The sequence below is a fragment of the Musca domestica genome, unplaced genomic scaffold, assembly GCF_030504385.1.
Source record: "Musca domestica strain aabys unplaced genomic scaffold, Musca_domestica.polishedcontigs.V.1.1 535, whole genome shotgun sequence".
NCBI lineage: Eukaryota > Metazoa > Arthropoda > Insecta > Diptera > Muscidae > Musca > Musca domestica.
In genome coordinates this window covers 40,370-67,109 of record NW_026712353.1, presented here as the reverse complement: position 1 = coordinate 67,109, position 26,740 = coordinate 40,370, and the positions used below count along the sequence as shown (strand labels likewise).

The 26,740-nt window shown below is 36.2% G+C and overlaps 1 protein-coding gene across 1 annotated transcript; it reads right to left on the bottom strand.

Annotated features, from left to right (window-relative positions):
- Window positions 1-3,597: 3,597 nt before the first annotated feature.
- Window positions 3,598-24,608, bottom strand: LOC131805386 (filaggrin-2-like; the record flags this gene model as incomplete). The annotated part of the gene is made up of 15 exons (XM_059128489.1): window positions 3,598-4,280; window positions 6,726-6,880; window positions 6,952-7,075; window positions 8,435-8,551; window positions 8,632-8,812; window positions 8,888-9,031; window positions 9,099-9,304; window positions 14,413-15,112; window positions 15,184-15,482; window positions 15,551-15,706; window positions 19,124-19,959; window positions 20,029-20,354; window positions 20,428-20,632; window positions 21,097-21,167; window positions 24,007-24,608. Coding segments are annotated over 15 exons (4,347 nt in total), but the record flags the coding sequence as incomplete, so codon positions are not given.
- Between the last annotated feature and the right edge of the window lie 2,132 nt (window positions 24,609-26,740).

Below are 26,740 nucleotides of genomic sequence, written 5' to 3'. Positions count from 1 at the left end.
CAATTAAAAATAGATAATCTAAAATGTTTGTTTTATTAGCTTTTGTGTTGTTTCTTTTTGTTTGTTTTCATTTTGAGATTTTAATATCAAGCACTTTTTGTGGTACAGTTTTATTCCTCTTTTTTAGTTTTGGATTTGGTTTTTGCCTTTCTTTCCTTGCTTTCTTTCGAGGGAGTTTGTTTGTTTTTCTATTTATTAATTAATTTATTTATTTATATAGAACTAGACTTTTGTTATATAAGTAATAATACCAAATAATAATAGCACTACAAAAATTGTTGGTTTTCATTTCGAAATTTAATTTTAATAAGTATTTGTTCTTTTTTTTGTCGAATAATAATTGTTCCTTGTTGTTCTGGTTGTATATTTATAAATTGTATATAATTTATTGTAACATTTTATTATTATTATTAATAAATTTTTTTATACTTTTATATTATTAATAGTATTAGTTTTAAGCATAAATATATTTATATATAGATAAAAATCAAGTATTTAAATAATATTATGATATAAGCAATAATTACAAAAAAGTATATATGTATATAGTAGTTTAAAAACAAAAAAAAACGTTAATTTTTTATATAGTATATTTATATATATATATGCATGTATATAGCAATAATTTAAGCATTAAAAGTAGTATTTGAAAATTATTTGATAAAGTTTGCTTGCATGCGTTTTGTTTTTTGAAACAATATTTAAAAAAATTATTTTAAATAAAATTTTATAGGGGAAGGGGGAATTTTTGCGGATGGAATTTGGAGGATATACGGAAGAAGTATTATAAATAACGAGTTATAACGAAATTAAGATCATGTAACATCATGAGAAGTGCTTCACATTAAATCTGCCCAAGTTTTGTTTTTCGTGAGCCTCTGTCATTGAGGCCCTGTGTTTTTCATGGAATTAGGAGAATATGTCGGGATCTTCTTTGCACAACCTAAATGATTTGAAATAAATTTAATAGAAGTATTTTTATGCTTTATTTGATTGCATGATACAAAATAGTGGTAATATGGGATCTTCATCCAGATGCTTGGACAGAAAAAAAGTCAACTGCGAAAAAATTCTAATTTGGACAAAAACAAGGACAAATATGGAGATGGAGTTTTATGATCCTGATGCATATTTAAAATTTTGACCCTCTGTGGGAGAGGTACCAGAAGGAGTAGACCAATATATCCCATTTTCACAGCAGATCTTGTGTTAGTAGAAATAATGGGATGTTTGAAATCTGAAGAGAACCGGATGCTTATTTCGATTTATATAATCGTTTGGATATGCAAAACTTTGATCCTTTGTGGGGGAGGTACCAGAAGGAATGGGACGATCTCTGCAATCTTTATAACAGATCTTGTGCTGATGGAAATATTGAGATGTAGCAAGTCTGAATACAATCGGATCTTAACGTCGCGGTTTATGAGCTTCATGACTTTTTAAAATTTTGACCCTCTGTGGGGAAGGTACCAGAAGGATTGGACCAATATATCCCATTTTCACAGCATACTTTGTGTTAGTAGAAATAATACTATGTGTGAAATATAAAGAGAACCAGATGCTTATTTCGGATTTTATGATCATTTTATTTATTCGAAACTCTTACCCTTTGTGGGGGAGGTACCAGAAGAAATGGACCGATCTTTACCATCTTTATAACAGATCTTGTGTTGATGGAAATATTGAAATGTGCCAAGTCTGAATGGAATCGGATGTTAATTTCGTATTTTATGAGCTTAATGGATACTCAAAATGTTGACCCTCTGTGGGGGAGGTACCAGAAGGAATGGTCCGAACTCTACCATCTTTATAACAGATCTAGTGTTGATGGAAATATTGAGATGTAGCAAGTCTGAATGGAATCGGATGTTACATTCGTGTTTTATGAGCTTCGTGGATATTCAAAATGTTGACCCTTTGTGGGGGAGGTACCAGAAGGAGTGGGCCAATATATACCATCTTCACAGCAGATCTTGTGTTAGTAGAAATAATAGGACGTGTGAAATATGAATAGAATCGGAGCCTTACATCACATTTTATAAGAGCTATTATTATTCAAAATGTTAACCCTTTGTGGGGGAGCTATTTGATGGAGTGGACTGATATTGTCCATTTTCACACCTGACCTAGCACTGTTGCAAATATTGGGATTTGCAAAGTTGGGGCAAAATCGGATTATCGTTTCTCTTTCTGTGCAGAAAATATATATTTTTTGAAATATTCCAACATTTGTGGGGGAGGTACCTGAAGGAGTGGACCGATATACTCCATCTTAACACCTAACCTTGAGCCAATAAAATTATTGGTATGTGTGAAAATTGAAGACGATCGGACTCTTTATAAAAATAATTTTTCAAAATATTGATCCTTTGTTGGGGAGGTGGACTTGAACTTGGAGTGGACCGATATTGTCCATTTTTCGCACCTGACCTAGCACTGACGCAAATATTAGGATTTGCAAAGTTGGCGCAAAGTCAGAATATCGTTTCTCTTACTGTGTAGAAAATATATATTTTTGAAAATTTCGAGGTACCAGAAGCAGTTGACCGATATATTCCATCTTCACACCAGATCTTGGGTTAATAAAAATATTTTGATTTGTGTAATTTGAAGACGATCGGAGACTTACATCACATTTTATATGAGTTATAATTATTCAAAATTTTGACCCTTTGTGGGGGAGGTACTAGATGGAGTGGACCGATATGGTCGATTTTCGCACCCGACCTAGCACTGATGCAAATATTAAGATTTGCAAAGTTGCAGCAAAATCGGATTATCCTTTCTGTTTGTGTGGACAATTTTTTTTTTTTTTTTGAAAATTTCGACCTTTTGTTGGTGAGGTACCAGAAGGAGTGGACCGATATTGTTCATCTCCGAACTCGATCTAAGTTTGGTATTAAAATTACGATGTACCTAGTTTGGACAAAATCAGATACCACCTTCTACAGTTATCATGCGCACTAACTAGCCAGCCAATCAGACGGACGGATGGACAGACAGACATCGCTAGATCGACTCCAAATGTCCTGAAACGGATTTGATCCAAAGAGATCTACGGTCTAAAATCATTATTTTGAAGAGGCACGTTTTGGCCGTAGCAAATGATATATACCCTCTCTAGCCATATGCGCGGGGGTATAATAACCAATCTGTTCTTTGATTTGAATATCTAGTATGAAACAATGAATATTTCAAAGGCTTCTAAATGTTTCCATGTCAGATTTAGGAGAGATAGTATAACTGACTTGAGAAGTGTCTCAGAAAAAAATGGTGGCAGGATTTTACACACAAAATGGCTTCAGAATATCCAGTATATAAAACATGATTTGAACTTAAAGCAACTAAAGGACAATTAACAATAAAACCAAAAAAAAAAAAAAAATAATAAAAAATGTTTTTTTTTTTTTTTGGAATTTGAAATGCGTGAACTTAATAACAATGTTGAAACAAACAATAAAAAAGAGCTTAAATAAGTAACAGCTATAAAAAAAAACATTTTAAAACCAAAAAACAAAACAAAATAAAATTCCATCCGCATTAAAAAAAAATCAGTCCCAAATTTCTTTTAAATCAGTTGGCAGCAAAAAAAAAGTGTTTTTTTTTTTTTGGAATATTAGATTAGCAAAATAAGATTCTTAATTTAGTTTTAAATGGGGGGAGGATATTGTAAAAATTACTTTTTGTGTGTAAGTGTTTTGAGTTAAATTTTTCACGGCTGTCTGTTTTTTGTGTTAATAAAATTCCTTTCTCTTTTTCTTCATTTTTAATTGTTCTGCATAAATTTTGTTATTGTTGTTTTCCTTCTTTTTTTCTCAAATAGTTTCTAAACATGCATGTACAACACATTTGGTACAGGATATATCTATCTTTTGCTTGTATCCGAGTATTGTTTCTTTTGTGTGTGTTTTTGTTTTGTTTTTTCTTTTTTGTTGCATTTCTAAATACTTTGGTTTCAATTTTAGCTCAGTTTATAATTTTTTCATGTGATTTTCCCTGTTTTTTTCTCATGAAAAATCATTTTCATTAGTGTTTTTATAAAATTTTAACAGTATTTACACTAAATTGGCCACATGGGACGTATCCATGTGTTGTATTAATGTGCGCATAAATGACATCTCCTTGCGGGCATTCTCCAATATCACCTTCGGATCATCGGATGTACAGCGTAAACAGTTGGGTGCAAAGACCATGGCCAAATTGGAGGAATCCATTTTGGTGGCACTCACCACATCGGGATGGGAAAATTGTTGCAGGAAATGTATTAAATAGGTTAGGACCTGGAAGGAGAGAAAGGAAGAAAAAGTCAAAATATATTAAAATTCAAATCGAAAAGAAGTCTAAAATTTTGAAGCCATATTTTAAAAATTGTTTAATAAATATTTTCAAGTTTATTTAACGGTTTTTTATTTATAGAAATTCAGTCAGAAAATCAGACAAAGAAAGATAATTTTCAAAAGGGGTGAAAACATTTTAAGAGGTTGTCTTTGGATTATCGAACTTTCAATATTCCAGAATGGAAGACGGTTCAACAGATTAAAGATTTCGCTTTTTTTTTAATTTTTTTGAATATCGAATAAACGTGAAAATATGTAAAAAAATATGTTTTCAAGGACCAAATAATAATTTTTTAAGGCACAAAAAACTTGGACTTTTTTACAGAATATTTTTTTAAGGCCCAAAAAACTTGGACTTTTCAAAACATATATTTTTAAGACAATAAAAAATGGGTTTTTTAAGGATTATTTTGTAAGGACGTGGATTTTTAAATATAATATCCTGCAAAATGTCTTCAGGGGATGGAACCTTTAAAATTTTGCCTTGAAAGAAATTTATTCTAGAAAAATCTTTGAGCAGATCCTCTAGAAAAATTTTTCAACAGGTTTCCTATAGAGGCACTTTTTAACAAGCCCTCCATGTAGATGAACTTCAATAGAGGTACTGTGAAAACTAAACCTCTGTTGGTAGAAAAAAACTTTCAGGGGTCTTCTTTGAAAAAAAAAAAAAACATTTTAGTTAATAGTTCTTCCATGGAAAATAACCTTTCGTAGAACTTCAATAGATTGAAAACCTTTCAGAGTTCTATAGATAGAAGACATTTCCAAGTTCTAAAGATAGAAGACAATAAGAAGAGTATACCAGACGGAAGGCATTTCAACTATTTTTATATAGATAGACAACCATTTACAGTTCTCTATGTAGAAGACCTTCTAGAGAGGTTTTGTGAAAACTAGACCTCTATGTATGAAAAATCTTTCATGGGTCTTCTTCGAAAAACATTTCCATAGATAGACGTCCATCTACAGTTTTTTAGACACAAAAAAGGTTTTAGGTTTTCTCCAAGAAAGACCTTATGTTAGTTCTTCTGTAAAAAAAATCTTTATTTTGAACGTTTTCAACAGATTGAAATCTTTCAGCCCTTTTTAAAGTGCTGAAGATGGAGGAAATTTAAACAAGCTTCCAGACGGAAGTCCTTTCAACAGGTCTTTTATAGATAAAATAGATTTTAGAATTATTTAGACATTCAAGGTCGTTGCTGGATAGAAAATCTTTCTTAATGGCTTTTTAGAATAGGATAACTTTAACCAGGTCTTATCTGGATAGAAAAACCATTCAAGGGATCGAAAAAGAAGGAAACATCTTTCAAAGTAGCCTCCATAAATGAAAAGCTTATCAAACCGGGCTTATAAGTAGGAACTCTAACTAATCTTCTAGAGATTTGAGAACTCAAGGTTCTTCTGTGTAGCAAAAGACATTGTTAGAAATCCATTTAAAAAATTTTGTAAGAATTCAATGGGCTTTTAAGAGATACTCTGCAGATAAACATATCAAGACAAAAAATGTTTAAACACAACTTCTATTTTTAATATTTGTTTTTAAGGAGCCACAGAGGCACAAAATTGGTTATTTAATAAATATTTTTAAAAGGATCCATCTAAAAATATTTGTTTATAATTTTTAAGGACCAATGGAAAACCTCACTTCAATTTTTAAAAAATATTTGGAAGAAAGGGACATTTAGGAATTTTTTATGAAAATATTTTCATTTTCCCGTGGATTTTTAAGGAATGTTTTTCGAGAGCCAGAGAGCCACAATCGTGAATTTTTTAAATAATATTTCTTCAAGGACCTACAGAGTCATAAACGTGAAGATATTTGTAAGGGTTCACACAGTTACTGGTACGGATATCTGAAGAAAATTTCTTTAAGGGCCCACAAAGCCACAAAGTTGGATTTATAATAAATATTTTTAAGAGGATCCATCCAAAAATAATTGTTTATAATTTTTAAGGACCAACTGAGCACCACATTTGGATTTTTAGTTAAATATTGAAACTGCAGAAAAAAAATTATGGATTTTTTAACAAAATGTTTTCACTTTCCTGTGGATTTTAATTGAATAGTTTTCATGGCACAACAGAGCCACAAAATGAATTTTTTAAGCAAAATTTTTCAAGGACATAATTTGTAGACCGTACTTCTTAAAGAACAACTAAGCCACAAACATGGATTTTTAATAAATATTGTTAAAATACACTCAGAGCCACAAATGTGGAAATTCTAGGAAATAGAATCTTCCAAAGAAAAGAACATTTTTAAAGTGTCTTCTATGAATTAAATACTATTTAAAATGCCTGTAATAGATAGGATAGAAGTCCTGTTGTAGATAGAAGTCCTCCAGTCCAGTGAAACTCCATTTACTTCATCTTATTCTCTCAACTTACCAACTTATTCAGTTCTGGCAATTTATCAACTATAGCTTTGGCTTTATCTGGATCTTCGGTATTTACACATTCATCGTACAGTTCATCGGGTATAAGGGGATCGTACAATTCGCGATACCACAGCTTCAATAGACTAGCAGGGGCATGAGCATCAACTGATGAGATAAAGAAAACAATGAACCATTATGGAATAGGATAATGATCTTATAAGAGGCAAAATACATACCCATAGTATTTTTATAATCAGGAACTTCCCACCGATCTAAACGATTCTTCAAGCAATTGACTTCATCCACATCGGCTGATACACGGAAAATACCTTCCGTTTGTTTGCCATTGAGCAGGAGGACCTAGAAAGAGGGATAAAGAGGTATTTTAAATATGCAGAGAGATGAAAAAAAAATAGCAAATATTAATAAGGTTAAATGTGAGTTATGTTAAAACTAATTATTGGCCATGAAGCCCTCGGTTTTATTTAATAAATAAATAGATGGAAATTTTCACACTTCGTGGGGGAGGTACCAGAAGAAGTGGTCCGATCTCTACAATCTTTATAAAAGATGTTATGTTGATAGAAATTTTGAGATTTGCCAAATCTGAATGGAATCTAATGTTAATTTTGCGTTTTATCAGCTTCGTGGATATTCAAAATTTGAACCCTTTGTGGGGGAGGTACCAGGAGTGGACCGATATATCCCATCTTCACAACAGATCTTGTGTTAGTAGAAATAATGGGATGTATGAAATATGAAGAGAACCGAATGCTTATTTCGGATTTTATAATCGTTTTGGTTATTCAAAACTTTGACCCTTTGTGGGGGAAGTACCTGAAGGAATGGTCCGATCTCTATCATATTTATAACAGATCTTGTGTTTATGGAAATACTAAGATGTGCCAAGACTGAATGGAATCGGTTGTTAATTTCATGTGTTATGAGCTTTATGATTTTTCAAAATTTTGACCCTTTTGTGGGGGAGATACCAGAAAAAGTGGACCGATATAATCCATCTTAACACCAGATATTGGATTAATAAAAATATTGGAATGTGTAAAAATTGAAGACAACCGGACTCTCACATCACATTTTTTAAGACTTACAACTATTTAAAATATTGACCCTTTGTGGGGAAGGTACTTAATGGGGTGGATCGATATTATCCATTTTCGCACCTGACGTAGCACTTACGCAAATATTAGGATATGCAAAGTTGGAGCAATATCGGATTATCGTTTCTCTTTCTGTGCAGAAAAATTTGAAAATTTCGACCTTTTGTTGGGGAGTTACCAGAAGGAGTGGACTGGTATTGCCCATCTCCGAACTCGATATAAGTTTGACAAAAATATTACGATGTACCAAGTATGGACCAAATCGGATACTCCCTTCGAGAGTTATATAGCGTACCAGCCAGCCAGACAGACAGACGGACGGACGGCCATCGCTAAATCGACTCCAAATGTCCTTAAACGGATTTGGTCCATAGAGACCTATGGTCGAAAACCGTTATTTCGGCGGCACGTTTTGGCCGTATCAAATGATATATACCCTCTGTAGCCATATGCCTGAGGGTATAAAAATTTAAAAATGATGGCGTTTGACTTTGTTGCAGTTTTTTAATCTCACCCTGTATGGCTGAGGGTATAAAAATAAATAAGAAGTATGTATGAAGCTAGAACACAACTAGGTTGTATCTCCCTGAAATTAACTTACATGCTCCGACAATGTGGTCTGTATCCATGGCAATTTACGGAATGGAAATTTGTCCTTTTGCAGCAGCATTACCTCCTCCAGGGTATTACCGAACATACTATTGCGTAAAATTTGATTCTGCAAAAGATAATAACCACAAAAAATGTAAATTCATATCCCATTCGTTACAAGAACTAAACTATGTCAAGCATGCTTACTCTAGCCTGTTCCACTTCATCTTCGGTTGGCTTTTTAGCTTGTCTTCTACCATGGCTACCAATACGATCTAAGCGTCTACAGCATACAGTGGCATAATGTGAGATTTGAACATGAATGGGCCATTTACCCACCTCCGGGAAGGAGGTGGCAAATGTGGGATCTCTATGACGATTGACATAACTAAAATAAGAGTGACACAAAAAAGCCGAATGAGTTAGAAAATGAAATGAGCGATTAATAGAAAAGGGCATTTACTTTAACAATGTTGGCTGGAATGTGGGCGATGGCGGTACAAAGGATAGGCATACGGCCATCAGTTCCCAGCCGCGTATCAATGAATCACGTTTGGGATTTTCAGTGGTCTGTCGGCATAACTGTACATATAATTCATCTCTTAATCTGAAAGGGGAAGGAAAGGGAGATGTTTTAATATAAATTGCATTATGATTTAAAATTTGAAACTCACTGTTGCTGCGGTAGGGCTATTGAAATAATATCAATCGCCACGGAATTTAGGCTCATCCCAGCCCTGGCCTTACGATCGCCCATATAGATCTGCACCAGCTTAAACATTTCAATTGCATTTTTCTTATCGTTTTTATCACGCGACAGGGCCAACATGGGCCGGCTAATGGCCTCAGCTGTCCAGCTTAGCATATCTCGTACGGAAGACTGGAAGGAAAAACAAAATAAATTCATTAAAAATCAAATAGATTAGGAGAAGCTATAGGATACTCGGAAAACGATAGACACAAAATGAATTCTAAAAGAATATTTTTTTCAAGGACCTACAATCTCAAACGTGGATATTTTATGAGGATTTTATGAAGGGCCTTCCAAGGCATAAATATGGATTTTTAGTCAATTTTTTAGGAATCAATGGAGTCGCATGTTTGAATTTTTAAATAATATTTTTTAAGGACCCAGAAAGCCACGAAGGATTCATAAAATCTTATTCTCATCATTTTACGACTAACAGAGCCACAATGGTGAATTTTAAAATAATATTTTTCCAAGGATCTACAGGCCATTAATCGTGAATTTTAATACAATATTTTTACAAGGACCAACAGGCCATCAAACATGGATTTTGAATTAACATTCTTCTAGGACCAGCGGGCCATCAAACGTGGTTCTTTAATATTTTTTTTTTTTCGGGGAACAAATGACCATCAAACATGGATTTTGTATAAATTTTCTACAAGGACCAAACTGGACATCAAACGAGGATTTTTAAATAACGTTTTTTTAGGAACAACTGACCATCAAACATGGATTTTGTAAAAATTTTTTTAAGGACCAAACAGGCCATCAAATGAGGATTTTTAAATAACATTTTTTTTTGAGGAACAACTGACCATTAATCATGGATTTTGAATGAAATTTCTTCAAGAACCAAACAGGCCATCCGACGAGGATTTTTAAATAACATTTTTTCGAGGAACAACTGACCACCAAACATGGATTTTGAATGAATATTTTTCAAGGATCAACAGATGGATTTTTTTAAACAATTTTTTATTGGATTTTGAATGAATTTTCTTCAAGGACCAAACAGGCCATCAAACGTGGATTTTTAAATAATATTTTTTCGAGGAACAACTGACCATCAAACATGGATTTTAAATGAATTTCCTTCAAGAACCCAACAAGCCATCAAACGTGGATTTTTAAATAAAACCGTAAAACAGGGATTTTGAATGAATATTCTTCAAGCATCAACAGAGCCTCAAAGGTGGATTTTTTAAACAATTTATTTATTGGATTTTTAAATAATATTATTTCAAGGAACAACTGACCATCAAACATGGATTTTAAATGGATTTTCTTCAAGGACCGACAGAGCCACTGGATTTTTTAAACAAGTTTTTTTAAAACGCAACCGACTATTATGTTTGGGTTTTGAATGAATATTTTTCAAGGATCAAGAGAGCCACAAGCGGGCATTTTCTTAACATTTTTATACATGACTATTATATGGCTTCAGAGGGTATATATCATTTGATGCTAGGTCTCTTTTGACCAAAAACGTTTCAGGACATTAGGAGTCGATCTAGCGATGTCCGTCTGTCTGGCTGGCTGATGAGTACGATAACTCTTAAAGGCAGCATCCGATTTGATCCAAACTTGGTACATCGTAATATTTTTTGTCAAACTTAGATCGAGTTCGGCGATGGGCAGTATCGGTCCACTCCTTCTGGTACCTCTCCCACAAAATATCAATATATTCCAAGAAAATACTGCGCAGAAAGAGAAAGGATAGTCTGATTTTGCTCCAACTTTGCAAATTCCAATATATGTATCAAGGCTACGTTAGGTGCGAAAATGGGATATATCGGTCCACTCCTTCTGGTACATCCCCCACAAAGGGCCAACATTTTGAATAATTACAACTCTTATAGAATGTGATGTAAGAGTCCGATTGTTTTCAAATTTCACACATCCCAATAATTTTATTAACCCAAGGTCTGGTGTTAAGATGAAATATATCGGTACCCTCCTTCTGGTACTTCCCCAAGAAAAGGTGGAAAATTGGAATATTCATGAAGCTCATAAAACGGGAAATGAACATCCGATTCCATTTAGACCTGGCACATCTGAATATTTCTATCAACACAGAAAGGCGATCGTGATCGGGCATTTCCTTCTGGTTCCTCCCCCACAAAGGGTCAAAGTTATGAATAACCAAAACGTTTATAAAATCCGAAATAAGCATTAGGCTCTCTTTGTTGTTGTTGTTGTTGTAGCAGTAGTACATGTGTGTGTTTGTGTTCTGCTAATCTGGTTCCAGCTCCAGGTTTAGAAATTCGGCTACTTTAACGGGCTGTAGCCAGAGATCCTCTGGAGTGAGTTGGGTAGGTTTGGCTGAGCAATTAAAAAGGTGTAGCGTATTGTGCGGGCCTGTATCACACGCCGGGCAGGCGTCACGCACATCTTCATCAATTCGTGCCCAATACGAATTGAGGCGACTACACCATCCTGAACGTAATTGCGCCAAAACTACCCTGGTTTGTCTAGGCAGCTGACGTTCTTCGGCTGCAATGGATGGGGGGTGGACTCCGAGGACGGCATTCACTTTATAACTGCTAATAGCATTCGCGACTGCATCGGTGTGAATGCCACTCAGACCTGCCTGATAGGCTTCTTGATCTGGAGGCTCTCTCTTGTAGCGCTGGACCTCCCTCTCTAGATCATGTATGTCCTTCCTGACACGCCTGGGTGGGGGAGAGTTATCCACCATGTGATGGTTGGGATGGCTCTCACGGTAACACCCAAGCAGGTACTGCAACGAAAGCATATGATTATGCTGACGTAAGGGAAGGACTTTCGCCTCCTCATGTAGATGGTCCACTGGTGTCATGAGGAGGCACCCTGTCGCAGTTCTCAGGGCAGCGTTCTGGCAGGTCTGGATATTCTTCCACTGCGTAGCACTAGTATTCGCAGACCACACTGGAGCCGCATAGTTGACCACAGACCGACCTATCGCGTTATAAGAGGTCAACAAGGTTTCTTTGTCCGCACCCCAAGATCTGCCGGCTAGCGCCTTGAGGACCTTGTTCCTACTTTTCATCTTGTCGCAGATAGCTGTGGCTTGCGCGGACGACTTGAACATGCTGTCGAACGTTACCCCAAGAATCTTGGGGTAGTTCGTGGTCGGTATTAAATTCCCCTCGACCTGAACATTCAGCTGTGTTCTCATCTCCGCAGACCATGTGGTAAAGAGTGTGGCCGTTGATTTCGTGGCGGATATTTTCATATTCCTCGCGTGGAAGTATGCGGCAAGCTCCGCGAGATAGGGGTTCAACCTTTCGCATATGTCATCGACCACTGGACCCGACGCCATGATCGTACAATCATCCGCATACGTTACGATCTCAATGCCGTCTGGAGGGCGAGGAATTCCGGAAAGGTAGAGGTTAAACAGTTCCGGAGATATCACCCCACCTTGGGGAACTCCCTGTTTCACTCTACGGGCTTTGGACTTCTTGTTCCGGAATTCCACGTACGACTGTCGTCCACACATATAGTTGATTATCCAACGTTTCAAACTTGGCCGGAGGGTAGTTCTCTGTACGTCCTCAAACAGTGTGGCATGATTGACCGTATCAAATGCCTTTGATAGGTCAAGGGCTACCAACACTGTTCTGTCACACGGCCTGTTCTGGTTTAGTCCTCTACTAATATGTGTGGAAATGGCGTGTAATGCTGTTGTGGTACTATGTTGTGGACGGAATCCATGCTGGTGGTTGGCAACTGCATAGCTTCCTCTAATGCTGGGGAGGAGTAATGCCTCAAGAGTCTTTGCTACTGGCGACAAAAGCGAAATCGGCCTGTACGATTCGCCTTTACTGGCATCCTTGCCTGGCTTCAGTAGCGGGACCACCCGGCCCATTTTCCAGGTTTCGGGCACTATGTGGGTGGCTAGCGACAAATTGAGAACTTTTGTTAAGTACTCGACTCCCGGCGTATCCAGCTGCTTCAACATTACCATTGAGATTCCGTCCGGGCCCAACGCTTTGGATGACTTAGCGTTACGGATGACATTTGCAACATCACCCATCGTAAACTGTGGTGGTTCCTCCTCGGCGGGAAGAGATCTGATACGACGTAGTACTCTTCGCTTCGCCCTATCACTCTCGGGGTGCTCGACAAATTGTCGGTTAAAATATTCCGCGCACCTCTTCGGATCAGTCACCGTTACGTCGTTAAAAGTGACTGAGGTCCTATCATCCTTTTTTCCAGGGTTCGAGAGCGACTTAACCGTTACCCACAGCTTACTCATATCGGTTCCAATGTTGCAGCACTTCAGATGGTCTAGCCACTTTTTCCTCTTATGCTCCTGTACCAACCGGTTGACTTCCACTGTCAAATCACTGATTCTAGGATCAGTAGGGTTGGTACGACGGAGATCATCACGCTCGTTTGCTAATCCCGCTGCCTCTGCTGGGAAGTTTGGTCTTATCTCGGGTATTCGACCAGCAGGTATATAGCGAGCGGCTGCAGCTCTGATGATGTTTCGGAAAATCCTTTCTGCTACCCGAACATCAGAAGGGTTGGGCAGTTCTCTGAAGCGGCGGTTGGTGAATTCTCTGAACTCTGGCCAGTGAGCTTTCCCATGGTTAAGGAAAGTGCGGCGTTCAGAGGTTATGAAATGTACATTAGGCTCTCTTTATATTTCACACATTCCATTATTTCTACTAACGCAAGATCTGATGTAAAGATGGGATATATCGGTCCTCTCCTTCTGGTACCTCCCCCACAATGGGTCGAAATTTTGAATATCCAAGGAACTCATTAAACGCGAAATTAACATCCGATTCCATTCAGACTTGGCACATCTCAATATTTCCATCCACATAAGATCTGATATAAAGATGGTAGAGATCGGACCGTTTCATATCTGCAAAACCCTTATATTTAAATAATCTGTCGACAGAACCGACTGATACTTTTTAACTTTAATTTTTAGACAACCAACAGATCCACAATCGTAGAATTTTAATGAACATTTTTAAGGACAAATAGAGCCACAAACGTGGATAATTTAAGATTTTTTTTTAAAGAATTAACAGATTTATAAAACTTAAAATATTTAGGAAAACATTTCAAGGAACCACAGGCCCACGAATTGAATTTTTAAAAATATTTTTTTAAGAAACAAAAGGGCTGCAAAACTTGGATTTTGTAAAAACAAATTTTCCAGGTCCAATCGGGTTTTAAACTTGAATATTTTCTCAAATACCAACAGGGTCTTAAACTTGATTATTTTTTAATCTCACCTTTTTGCGAAAAATACCCTTGGAGTGTAAATTCAAATTATCTGCTGCAAACTTTTCAATATCACATTCCTTCATGCACGCCAGCGTTGTTAGGCCTCCGCCGCCGCCGCCAATGCCCGGTGGCGGACGTTCCGTTGGTGGAAAGATTTGTTGTATTGTGGGCTTGAGATTTGGTGGTGGCAAGGGACGACGCATCATACTACCACCAACGCCTCCCATGCCGCCCATTATATTCGACACGCTGTCATCGCGACCATACTGATGTGGCGGTGGCATTGGCAGACGGCCGCCAATGCCAGTGCCACTGTCTTGGGAATTTTGAGCAATGCGAGATATTTGGCGATTTGGTGAGGGCAATGTTTGTGATTGTTTCGTTTTTTCACCGCTATCCAATTGCAAATGATGATGAGAGGCTGACGAGGAAGGATGACCGGGTGGTAGGGGTGGAGCATTTGAGTAGAGTTGTTGTGGTGGTAGTGTTGATTGTGCTGTTGTTGTTGTTGACTGCGATGAGGAGGAGTGTTGCTGTTGATGATGCGATTGTTGTTGTTGTTGCTGTTGATGATTGAGGGTAGATGGTGTATGTGTGGTGGCGGTATCATAATATGAGAATTGATAACGATTTGATTTGGATTTTTGTTCACCATTACCACCAATACCGGAACCCACACCTTCCAATACGGCCTCAACATTATCGGAGCTGTTTTGCAAAACAAAAACAGATTCAATTATTTAACGGCTGTCTTTTCTTTTTTTGGGGGGTCTACTTACATTTCCTCTCTAGCTGCTGGATCATATGGAGGATATTGATAAGCATAATATGATACACTATCGCCCATATTAGCATAGTCTTCTATCATACCATAATTGTGCTCCAAATAACCACCATGCGTATCCGAACCACCATCGGAATCTTCATTGTCTGGTTCATGGCCAGACAATGACTGTTCCGATTGACTGTCCGAATGATAGGAATCCGAATCGATGGGATCACCGAATACATAACGTCCCGATAGTTTGGCCTGTTCGAGAATGTAGTGTTTTAAAGGCAGTAAATGTTCCTGCATTTCCTGTATGGGGAGAAAAGAATATTATAATCGTTAAAATTTCTAAGGATATTTTTTTTTTCAAAACCTACCGTATCCCAGTTACTGTACAACGGAGAAATGTTACCATTATCATATTCCACATCACTGTTGTCCGCATGCAAGTGATTGTGTCTTTCTTTGGCTTTACGGGTATCACGTTTATTATCCTGATGATAATAATCATTAGAATGTCTTGAGTGTTTGTCCTGCAAAAGGAGGAATTTTAAATTAGTGACAAGCAGAATGTAGAGACAATAGCAGATCTCTGGGCAATTGACTTATTTGACTCTTGGAGTAGCAGATTCAACATTAAAGATTTTCTGAAGATTTAAAAAATATATTTTTTAGGAACCAAAGGAGCGGCAACATCGATTTTTATGGAACAATTGACCCTCGAATATAAATATTTTAAGAATATTTTTCCAAGGAACAACAGGATCTCAAATGTGAATTTTTGAAAAATATTTTGACAAAGACTAACATACGATCCAACATAAATATTTTCAAGGAATAACAGAGGAAAAAATTGGTTTTTTGAGAAAGGTCCAAAAGACCATCAAATGTGGATTTTTGAAAAATATTTTTTTGACGACCAACAAATCATAGACTTTTTATTTTTGTAGATTTTTAAGAAAGACCATCAAATGTGGATTTTTGAAAAATATTATCTCGAGGACCAAAACAATATAAACTTTTTATTTTTGTAGATTTTTTAAAATTTTTTTCAAGGACCATCCAAATTGGATTTTTTAACAATATTTTTTCAAAAAACCACCAAGCCTCAAACATGGTTTTTAATAACATTTTGGAAGTACCAACAGAGCAGCATCCAACGTGGATTTTTTAGGAATATTTTTTTAAACAAAAATACCATTAAATGTGGATATTTGAAGAATATTTTTTCAAGGACCAACCGAGCTTCAGTCTTGATTTTTTAGGAATATTTTTTTTAGGACCATCAGACCACCCAACAAAGATTTTTAAAGAAAAGTTTTGCAGGGTCCATCCAAGCCATAAACGTGGATTTAAAAAAAAAATTGAAGGGCCCACATGCCATCAAATGAGTATATTTAAAATAGTTTGTTAAGGACCAACAGTGAATTTTTAAAGAATATTTTTTGAAGGACCAACAGGCCATCGATTTGGGTTTTTGAAGAATATTTTTTCAAAACCAACAGATTATCAAACGTGGTTTATTTAAGAACATTTTTAATGGATCAACAGACGATCAAATGGGAATTTTTGGATAATCAAGAACCAACGTATATTATTTAAAAATATTTTTCGATGGGTCAACATATGATCAAATATGGATTTTTGGATATTTTTCCAAGGTCAACAGACCACCCAACCTGAACTTGTTAAGAATAATTTTGGAAGTAACAATAGAGCCTCAAGCTTGGATTTTTTAAGAATACCGAGTCACAAACAATATTCCACACACCAACCATGGATTTTTTGAGACTATTTTTCGAGAACTAAAACACCCTGAAAGAGGATTTTAAGGGTATCTCTTGAAGAACCAACAAGGCCTAAAACTTTGATTCTTTTATGTATGTTGTTAAATGACAAACCGAGACTCCACCCTGGATTTTTAAGAAGAATCAATTAGGCCTTGAAATTGGATTTTGAGGACCCATCAAGCCTCAAATAAGAGAAAGAGGGCTTTTAATAAAATTTCTTGAAGAGCCAAAAATACATCAAACTTGGATTCCTTAAATTATTAAAGGGTCTAATCAACCCTCAAACGTGGATTTTTTAAAAATATCCGAGCCTTAAACTGGGTTTTTAACAATATTTTTTTCAGGAGCCATAGAAAGAACTAACTGAACTTCAAAGGTTTTACGAAGGACCAACCGATCCGATGTGTATTTTTAGGAAGGTTAAGGTTAAAAAGTTTTAAGAAGTAGTTAAGAACTTTATATTAAAGAATATTTTTCAAGAGTCATTAAAAGAACCAACCGAGCCACAAACATGGATATTTGAAAAAGGCTCAATCATGTCTCAAACCTGAATTTTTAAGAAAATTTCTTCAAGAGCTATAAGAAGGACCAACTGAGCCACAAACTTGGATCAATCATGTCTCAAACGTGAATTTTGAAGGATATGTCTTCAAGAGCTATAAGGAGGACCAACTGAGCTCAAACGTGGATCCTCAAGAAGGACCAACCAACGTCGTTTCAAACCTCTATTTCTAGGAGGTCTAAATAGTATATTTTTTCAAGTGCCATAAGAAGGACAAAACCGAGCCAAAAGCGTAATTTTTTAAGAAGCACTTGGTGATATTTAATCTAGGATTTTTAGGAAAACAATTTTCAAGAATCAGAAGAATGGCCATCCGAGCCACAGAAGGGTATTTTTGAATGGACTAAATGAGTTTCGTTTGTTTAGGATATATTTTGAAACACCAAACAAGTCTCAAACTTGGATCTTTTAAGAATATTTTACCAAGGACCAAACGTGCTACAAAACGCGGAAATTTTAAAAATATTTTACGGAGGTCAAAGGGAGTGCCAAACTTGGACGTTTTTTTTTATAGTTTTTGAACGTTCAACCGCGCCACAAATGCGGAATATTGACGAGAGTTTTGAGGTTAGATTTATAATTTTAAGAATACATTTTAAATTATAAATTATGTCAGAAACCTAGATTTTTTTTAAATATCCAGAGAGCCACAAACTTTTTTGTTTTGAGAATATTTTTAAAGCCCTTCGGGTTTTTTTTCAAAATATATTTTATAAGCCATAAATTTAGATATTTTTCACAAATATGGATTTTTAAAGAAGGGCCAAGCAAACCTCAAACCTGGAATTTTAAAAATATTTTTTGGGGACCAAACATGTCACAAAGGTAGTATAGACATCAAATAATATTTTTCGAAGGATATTCGTGGGTTATTAAAAATAGCAAAAAATAGAGATATTTCTTCACAGACCAAACGATTCAAAATTGTTGATTTTGTTTTTTGTTGATAGTGTTATTCGTGGGTTTTTAAATAAGATCAACAGAGATTTTTAAGAATATTTGCAAAGGGCATTCGTGGGATTCTAGAAATATTTTTTGTAAGACCAACCAAACATGGGGTTTAAAGAGTTTGTTTGGAAAGCTTAACGAGCAGAATTTTTATATTAATCGATGGATAGATGGATGGGTTTATGAGAAGATTTTTAACGAGCCGCAAAAATATGTTGATAATATTTTAAAGGGCTAACAGGTCGGTAAACTTGTACATTTTAAAATATTTTACAAAACATGTAGAGAGAACCAACCAAACACAAAAATTCTTCAAAGACCTAACGAGTCACAAATTTGGATCTTGAAGAATATTTTTCGAAGGCTGTTCGTGAACAAATTTGAACATTTAAAAATACTTTTAAGGTTCTTCAGATATGCATTATAGGCTTTCCTAAACTAGTTTTGAAAAATATCCGAAAAGAAGCGTTCTTTTTTACAAATATTTGAAGGTGTTAGGTTTAACTTTACGAAAATGAAATAATTGAATTGTCGAACATTTTATTTTTTTTTTTCAAAATTCGAGAACTATCACATTGCTTTAAAAGGAAATCTGATAGTTCTCGGATTAAAAAAAAAAAATTAAAAAGGAAAATTTCCTTTGCACCTACCAAACTCATGGAATTATGACGATTAGCACCACGATGATTATCCTGATGCTGCGACCATGAACCGGTATTCGAGGCGGTTTTATGTTTACCCCTCGAATCATTCGAACCCCTCGACGAGTGGGTCATCATGCCGATATTATCCGAGGAGGGGAAATTTTTCGAGGTCATATTATTCGAGGAAACATGTCCGGTTATGTCGCTCAAATGTGGCGATGTTGTCTTGTTCGAGCTGCCGCCACCACCTTCTCGCAACGAGAGACGATCTAAATTCAGCAGTTCCAAACTGCATGAAGAATCCTGTTTGTAGTGGGCATGACTAGATGATGTGGTTGGTGGTGGCCCCGAACACGTTGAATGGCCACCGGGTGAATGTAGCATGGGTGCTGCTGCCATAATATTACTGCCAACCTTTAGGGGTTTGTTCTTGTTGTTGTGAGGACTAATGGGACTTTGGGGCGATGAATCACTAGAATGTTTCATATTGCTGCCAGCACTACCGCCAGTGCCATGACCACTGCTGGCACTGGCCGCACCACTGGAACTTTTATTGGTGGTAGTGTGGCGACGGCGTGAGAGTGGCGTATTTTCCACAGATTTGAAATATTTTTCATGCATGGAATCATCACTGGCCGCTCCTCCATTGCCAGCATTACCACCACCACCAGCACTTGGGCCTGCAACAACTGGTGACACACCCATGTGGGGTGATGTGCCATTAGCCTCGGCAGCCGAACGGCGATATGATTTACTGTGATGGCCAGCGGCCGAGGGATTAATGGATGAGGACATGAAGCTGCCCGATCTGGCCAAAGCCACCTTGTAGTCACGTTCACGTTCTGAAAAGGGGAAGGGAAATTGTTTAGACTTTGAAAGTAGGATTTCGGGAAACCTTGACTTCATCTTACCACTTCCTCCGTATTCCATGGCCCGAGTTGAGGATGATTTGCTGGTGATACTACCCGTATTGCTGCCACCTCCACCACCACGTTGTTGTGAATTAAATGACAACGGCGATGAGGGATACTGCTGCTGTTGCAAATGATGAGCATCCGGTGAGATTTTCTTTTTATTTTGTGCCACTCCGGCCGCCGATGAACTGCTGCTATGCATTGTTGGTGAACCCATTTCATTTGATCGACTGCTGTGGTGGTATTGTTGCTGACGCTGTTGAGCACTGCTACCGATATGGGGTATATTATGCGAGCTCATGCTCTCTTGCAACATATCGAAACTAGAACAGTAATAAATGAAAACAAGGGGGAAGGAATTAGTCGGAGATTATATTTATTGTTTGGCATACTTACCTTCCGCTACCCTCCTTGCGGCTACGATGCTTTTGCAGTGAACCAATGCGTAGACTTTCGCTTGGACTAGCCATACCTGCTGGACTGCCACCACCGCCGGTCATTTGGTCGTCATTGAATCGTCGATAGCCATGCATGCTTGACTGCATGCTGGAGAGACTAGAATCACTCGATTTGCCAGATTCTTTGAAATGGTTATAGGAGTCTGGAAGAAGAAATGTGGGAAAGGGGGGAGATTAAAAATATGACTATTGGAGATTTGAAATTAATATTTTAAAAAAATCATACTTTTTTTGGAATAATATTTGGGGACAAATTAGTCCCGATTGCAGGATAAAATATTTATATTTGAAAATAATTTTCTCTTGGGATAAAATATCCTCATCTTTGGATAATTTATCCAAAACTGTGGCTAAATCATCCCATGGCTTTTTGAAGTGGAATATTTGTTTTTTTTTTTATTATTGCCAAACAAAAAAACAAGAATTCAGCCGGCACCCAAAAAGAAAAATTGATTCCCCTGAATATTTAGCATCTTCAAAGAAATTTGCACACCAGCACAATTTGCCGGGCGCAACAAACAAACATGCATACATTCATACTCCCATACATGTATGTATATCTCAACTGGAAGATGCCGGCTGGCCAACTACTCAATCCGATACATACCTTGTGAACGTCTTGATGATGTCGAAATGTGTTGAATATCCATGGAACGTGATGAATCACCCGTACCAACGCTGGAACATGAAAGAAAGAAAGATGAAACAACAACAACAACAATATAACGAAGGCAAATACAAAAACAATTAATAATAAACAAATGAAAATTGAAAAGATATCGAGATCAATTTGCAATACAAATAAAAGAAAAATATTTTTAATGAACAAACAAATTGAAATGGTCGGTGGTGGTGAAATCCATAAAAATTTTCTATTTATGGTCAATTCTAATGAGGGTAATTTACATAGCGTATATACATATATATAGACCATTAACAATAAATACATGATTTATGAAAAAACTTTTGGTTTTTCTTTCAAAGAAATCTTAAAAAAATCCCCCTTTTCAATATTCTTTGTTAAAAAAAATATTTTTAAAAAATCCCCCAATCAATAATCCTTTTCGAAAATAATGTCAAATAGATGTAAATATTTACTAATTCATGAATAATATGTATTGAAAAAATAAATTATTATTATTTTTTTTTTTTTGAAAAATATACAAGTTTCGATTTTCAAAAAAAAAAATAAATAAAACATTAAATATCCAAACGTAGATTTTTATACCCTCAAACATAGGGCTACAGAGGTTATATATTATTTGATGCGACCAAAACGTGTCTCATCGATATAACGGTTTTGGAACCTGAGTCTATTTGGACAAAATCCGTTCCCGGACATTTTATGTCCGTCTGGTTGGTAAACACAATAACTTTCGAAAGGAGCGCCCGATTTCGTCCAACCTTGGCACATTGTAATATTTTTGTCAAACTTAGACTGAGGGATGTACTTCTTCGAGTACATCCCCCACAAAAGTCGAAATTTCAAAAAAGAAGATGGGAAATATCAGTTGTGAAGATGGGATATATTGGTCTATTTCTTCTAGCAACTCTCCCACAAAGGGTAAAAATTTTGAATATCCATGAAGGTCTTAAAAAGCGAAATAATAATCGAACATTGGTTGAGGGTATACAGGGTGAAATGAAAAAACTGCAACCAACTTCAGACTGCTGTCATTCCAAAGCCGCTCGTCCGACAGCTGTTAAAATTATTCCAGTGACAGCTCATTATATTGTTTACAAGCGTACAAAAGCATGTTGGTGAGAATTTTCCAGAAAAAAAGTTATTCGTGCCGGAATTTAAGCGTGATATTTGGGTGGAAAACCACAAGTGGCTATCGTTAGAGCACTCCATCATTTAAATGTAAATAAATCGTTTGTGTCTCGTACCATCCCTCGTTGCCGTGATACTGGTAGCGTAGCCCGACGTCAAGGAAGTGGACTGAAGAAAACAGCAACACCAGCAGAAATGGTTCGAAAAGTAAAGAAGCGACTTGATCGAAACCCGCGTCGCAGTGGCCGAAAAATGTCTCGTGAGCTGAATATATCGCATTATTTCATTCGGCAAATATAGAAAAATGAGCTCGGGGTAAAGCCATTGAAATTCCAAAAAGTGAAAGTTAGCTCAAAAGAGCTAACGAGTTGCTTCGCTTGGCCGAAAGTGCTGAACTGTCGAATTTGGTTTTCTCCGATGAAAAAACATTCGTTGTCCAGCAGTTTGTAAACAATCAAAATGATCTTGTTCACTTGCCGAAGAGGTCAGCTGAAAATGTGCACCTTCGGTTAGCCACCAAAACTCAAGCGCCGGCCATGATTATGGTGTGGACCGCCATAACAGCCGATGGTCGCTTTCCGCTCGTATTAATCGACCATGGCATCAGAATAAATGCCGAATATTATCGCGAAAATATTCTGGAGGGTGTATTTAAGCCTTGGGCATGCAAACCTTTTTGCCGCAGACCTTGGACATTCCAACAGGACTCAGCACCATCGAACTCAGCACGCGCCACCCAAGAATGATTACAAAATGAGGTTCCTCGCTTCATTTCCAGCGCACAATGGCCACCAAAATCTCCGGATACCAATCCGTTGGACTATTGTGTCCGGAGTATTTTGGAAAGCAAGGTTGGCACTAAAAAATACCAAAGTGTCGGTGGTCACCTGAAGCAAGCGCTTCGCCAGGAATGGGCCAAAATACCGCAGAGCAAGATTCGGACAAGGTGTGACGGTTTCATGGTCTTTTAAGGGCCATAATTTGTGCCAATGGTGACCAATTCGAATAAATCTAAATTTATTCTAAAATTTTATGGTATTTCCGACATGTAAAAATGTAAAAATTATGGCGTCTGACTTTGTTGCAGTTTTTTATCTCTCCCTGTACTTTGTGGGAAATTATTTTTTATTTTTAAATTTATATTATTTCGAGGTGTTACAAAAGGAATGACAAACCTTATATACCCTTCGTACTATGGTGGAGGGTATAAAAATTTCTCTGACAATCTGTTCTAGTTTTTTTTTAATAAATTTTTCTTGCGACTATTTGATTTTGGATTTTTTTCAAATATTTTCCTAAAATAATTTCTAAAATTTCGTATCGTTTCTTGACCTCTTAACCCAATTCCCAGGCGGCTTGTAATTTTTTTCTAATTGAATATTCCAAGTTTTAAATTCCCATGCTTTTGTCAGTTTTTTTTTAAACTACATAATTTGATTTCTTTATATTTTTAAACAAAAAGATAAGAGCGATTTTCTTCTGTAACATTTGACACCCACTGTCATTTGCATTGAGAGCAGCATCACTCCAAGTATTTCAAACATAAACAAACGACAAAAGCCAAAAAAGATACTTGAAAACAAAAACCCAGCAACAACAAAAAATAAATGACCAAACATAAATGTGAATAATAAACGATTGAGCGACTGTGGTCGGTCAGCCGCAAAACCAACTGCTGGTGGTTGGCATCTATCTAAGTATCTAATGACCACACAAATGGTGGGGGGAAGAGGGGGTACATACCGAAAACTTTGACGCCCACGTGGACTTGAGAGCAGCTCGCTGGAAAGTTTCTCCTCGGAGCTGGCATGCAATGGTAAACCGGCACTGCTGCGTTTATTCGTACCACCTCCTCCTCCTCCGCCGACGCCAACATCACGATTGCTCCCCGTACTGCCCGTGGTATTGGTATTGCTGTTGGGCGTTAAATGATGACTACTGCTGCTGGAGCCACGCTGAGATGCGGAACGGACTTTGGGCATGGAGGGTGATGAATGTTGCGATGAATGCTGTTGCTGCTGCTGATGATGCATTTGCTGCTGTTGCGTTTGTGTGCTAATCTCTCGCCGATCACTGGGATCGGTGTTCTGTTTGAGCGTTTGCAGTTTGGCCAGCGGTATGATGTCACATTTGCTCGGCCGGTGCCAGACCGTTTTCTGGGAGGCAGCATTGTAGTAATAGAAGCGTTGCGTATTTGTATCGAATAGTTCCCACCACTGTGATGAATCGGTGCGCTTAATTGGTACATCCTGGTGAGCCACAAAAATTGCGTGTGCAAACAACAGCCAAAAGATGAAATATGAAACGAGAAGGAGAGAAAGAGAGAGAGAGGGGGGGGTAAGAAAACAATAAAATATTTGAATTAAAAATAGAGCAATGATTAAAATGATCTGCAAAAACTAGCTGAATGAATGACTCGCCTAGCCGGCCGAAACATTTCTACAATGAATAATAGACAGGCGGACAGACAAACAGATTGCCAGCTGTCATTGAGGGCCAGAGTGGATCTGTTTGTCTGCCTGTCGGTGGTCACTGTATAAAATGTTGTGCGTTTTGCTGCTTGAATGAACAACAAATTGCGTTGAAGACCATAGTCATCATCATCATCGAAAATCATCGTCATTATTTTTATTGAGATCATCTCAAAATGTCAAAAGTATACAACAACAAACATTCTAAAAATTATAAATTTTAAACAATAAAAAAGCTTTAATCGCATTCATTTAAACTATTATTTTTCTCAACAAGAAACGTTGACTTTTCAAGAATATTTTTTCAGAAGATCAAACGTGGATTTTTATAATTTTTTTCAAGGACTAACTGAGCTGAAGAACGTAGATTCAAAAAAATATTTTTGGAAGGATTTTGGATTATTTACAATATTTTTCGAGGACCTTATTAACCGAAACCATGGGGTTTTAAGAACAAATAACGATACGACCAAGCGTAGATTTTTTAACAATATTTTTTCAAGGTCCAAATGTGGAATTTTTAAGAATATTTTTTTAAAGGTCCAAGAGTGGATTTTTTTTGAATATTTTTTCAATGGCCAAATGTGGATTTTTTAAGAATATTTTTTGGAGGTCCAAACGTGGATTTTTTAACAATTATTTTTCAAGGGCTAAACGTGGATTTTTTAAAATTATTTTTCAAGGTCGAAACGTGGATTTTTTAAAAATATTTTTTCGAGATCGAAACGTGGATTTTTTAATAATATTTTTTCAAGGACGAAACGTGGATTTTTTAACAATATTTTTCAAGGGCCAAACGTGGATTTTGAACAATATTTTTTCATGGTCCAAACGTGGATTTTTTAACAATATTTTTTCATGGTCCAAACGTGGATTTCTTAACAATATTTTTTCATGGTCCAAACGTGGATTTCTTAACAATATTTTTTCATGGTCCAAACGTGGATTTTTAAAAAATATTTTTTCAAGGTCCAAACGTGGATTTTTTAAAAATATTTTTTCAAGGTCCAAACGTGGATTTTTTAAAAATATTTTTTCAAGGCCCAGGCGTGGATTTTTTTGAGAATATTTTTTCAAGGTCCAAACTTGGATTTTTAAAAAATATTTTTTCAAGGTCCAAACTTGGATTTTTAAAAAATATTTTTTCAAGGTCCAAACGTGGATTTTTAAAAAATATTTTTTCAAGGTCCAAACGTGGATTTTTTAAAAATATTTTTTCAAGGCCCAGGCGTGGATTTTTTTGAGAATATTTTTTCAAGGTCCAAACTTGGATTTTTTTAAGAATATTTTTTCAAGGTCCAAACTTGGATTTTTTTAAGAATATTTTTCCAAGGTCCAAATGTGGATTATATAATATTTTTCAAGGTCCAAACGTAGAGTTTTTGAGAATATTTTTTCAAGGTCCAAACGTGGATTTTTTTGAGAATATTTTTTCAAGGTCCAAACGTGAATTTTTTAACAATATTTTTTCATGGTCCAAACGTGGAATTTTTAACAATATTTTTTCATGGTCCAAACGTGGATTTTTTAACAATATTTTTTCATGGATAAAATAAGCAACAGCCGTGGATTTTTTATAGATTTTTTTCAATATCCAAACGAGGATTTTTGAAGAAATGTTTTTTCAAGGTCCGAATTTTTTAAGATTATTTTTTCCAAACGTGGATTTTTTAACAATATTTTTTCAAGGATAAAATAAGCAACAGCCGTGGATTTTTTATAGATTTTTTTTCAAGATCCAAACGTGGATTTTTTTAAGAATATTTTTCAAGGTCCACACGTGGATTATTTTAAGAATATTTTTTAAGGTCCACGCGTGGATTTTTTTAAGAATATTTTTCAAGGTCCAGACTTGGATTTTTTTAAGAATATTTTTCAAGGTCCACACGTGGATTTTTTAAGAATATTTTTTCAATGATCTACAAACGTGGATTTTTTAGGAATATTTTTCAAGGTCCAAACGTGGAGTTGTTAAGAATATTTTTTCAATGATCAACAGACGTTGA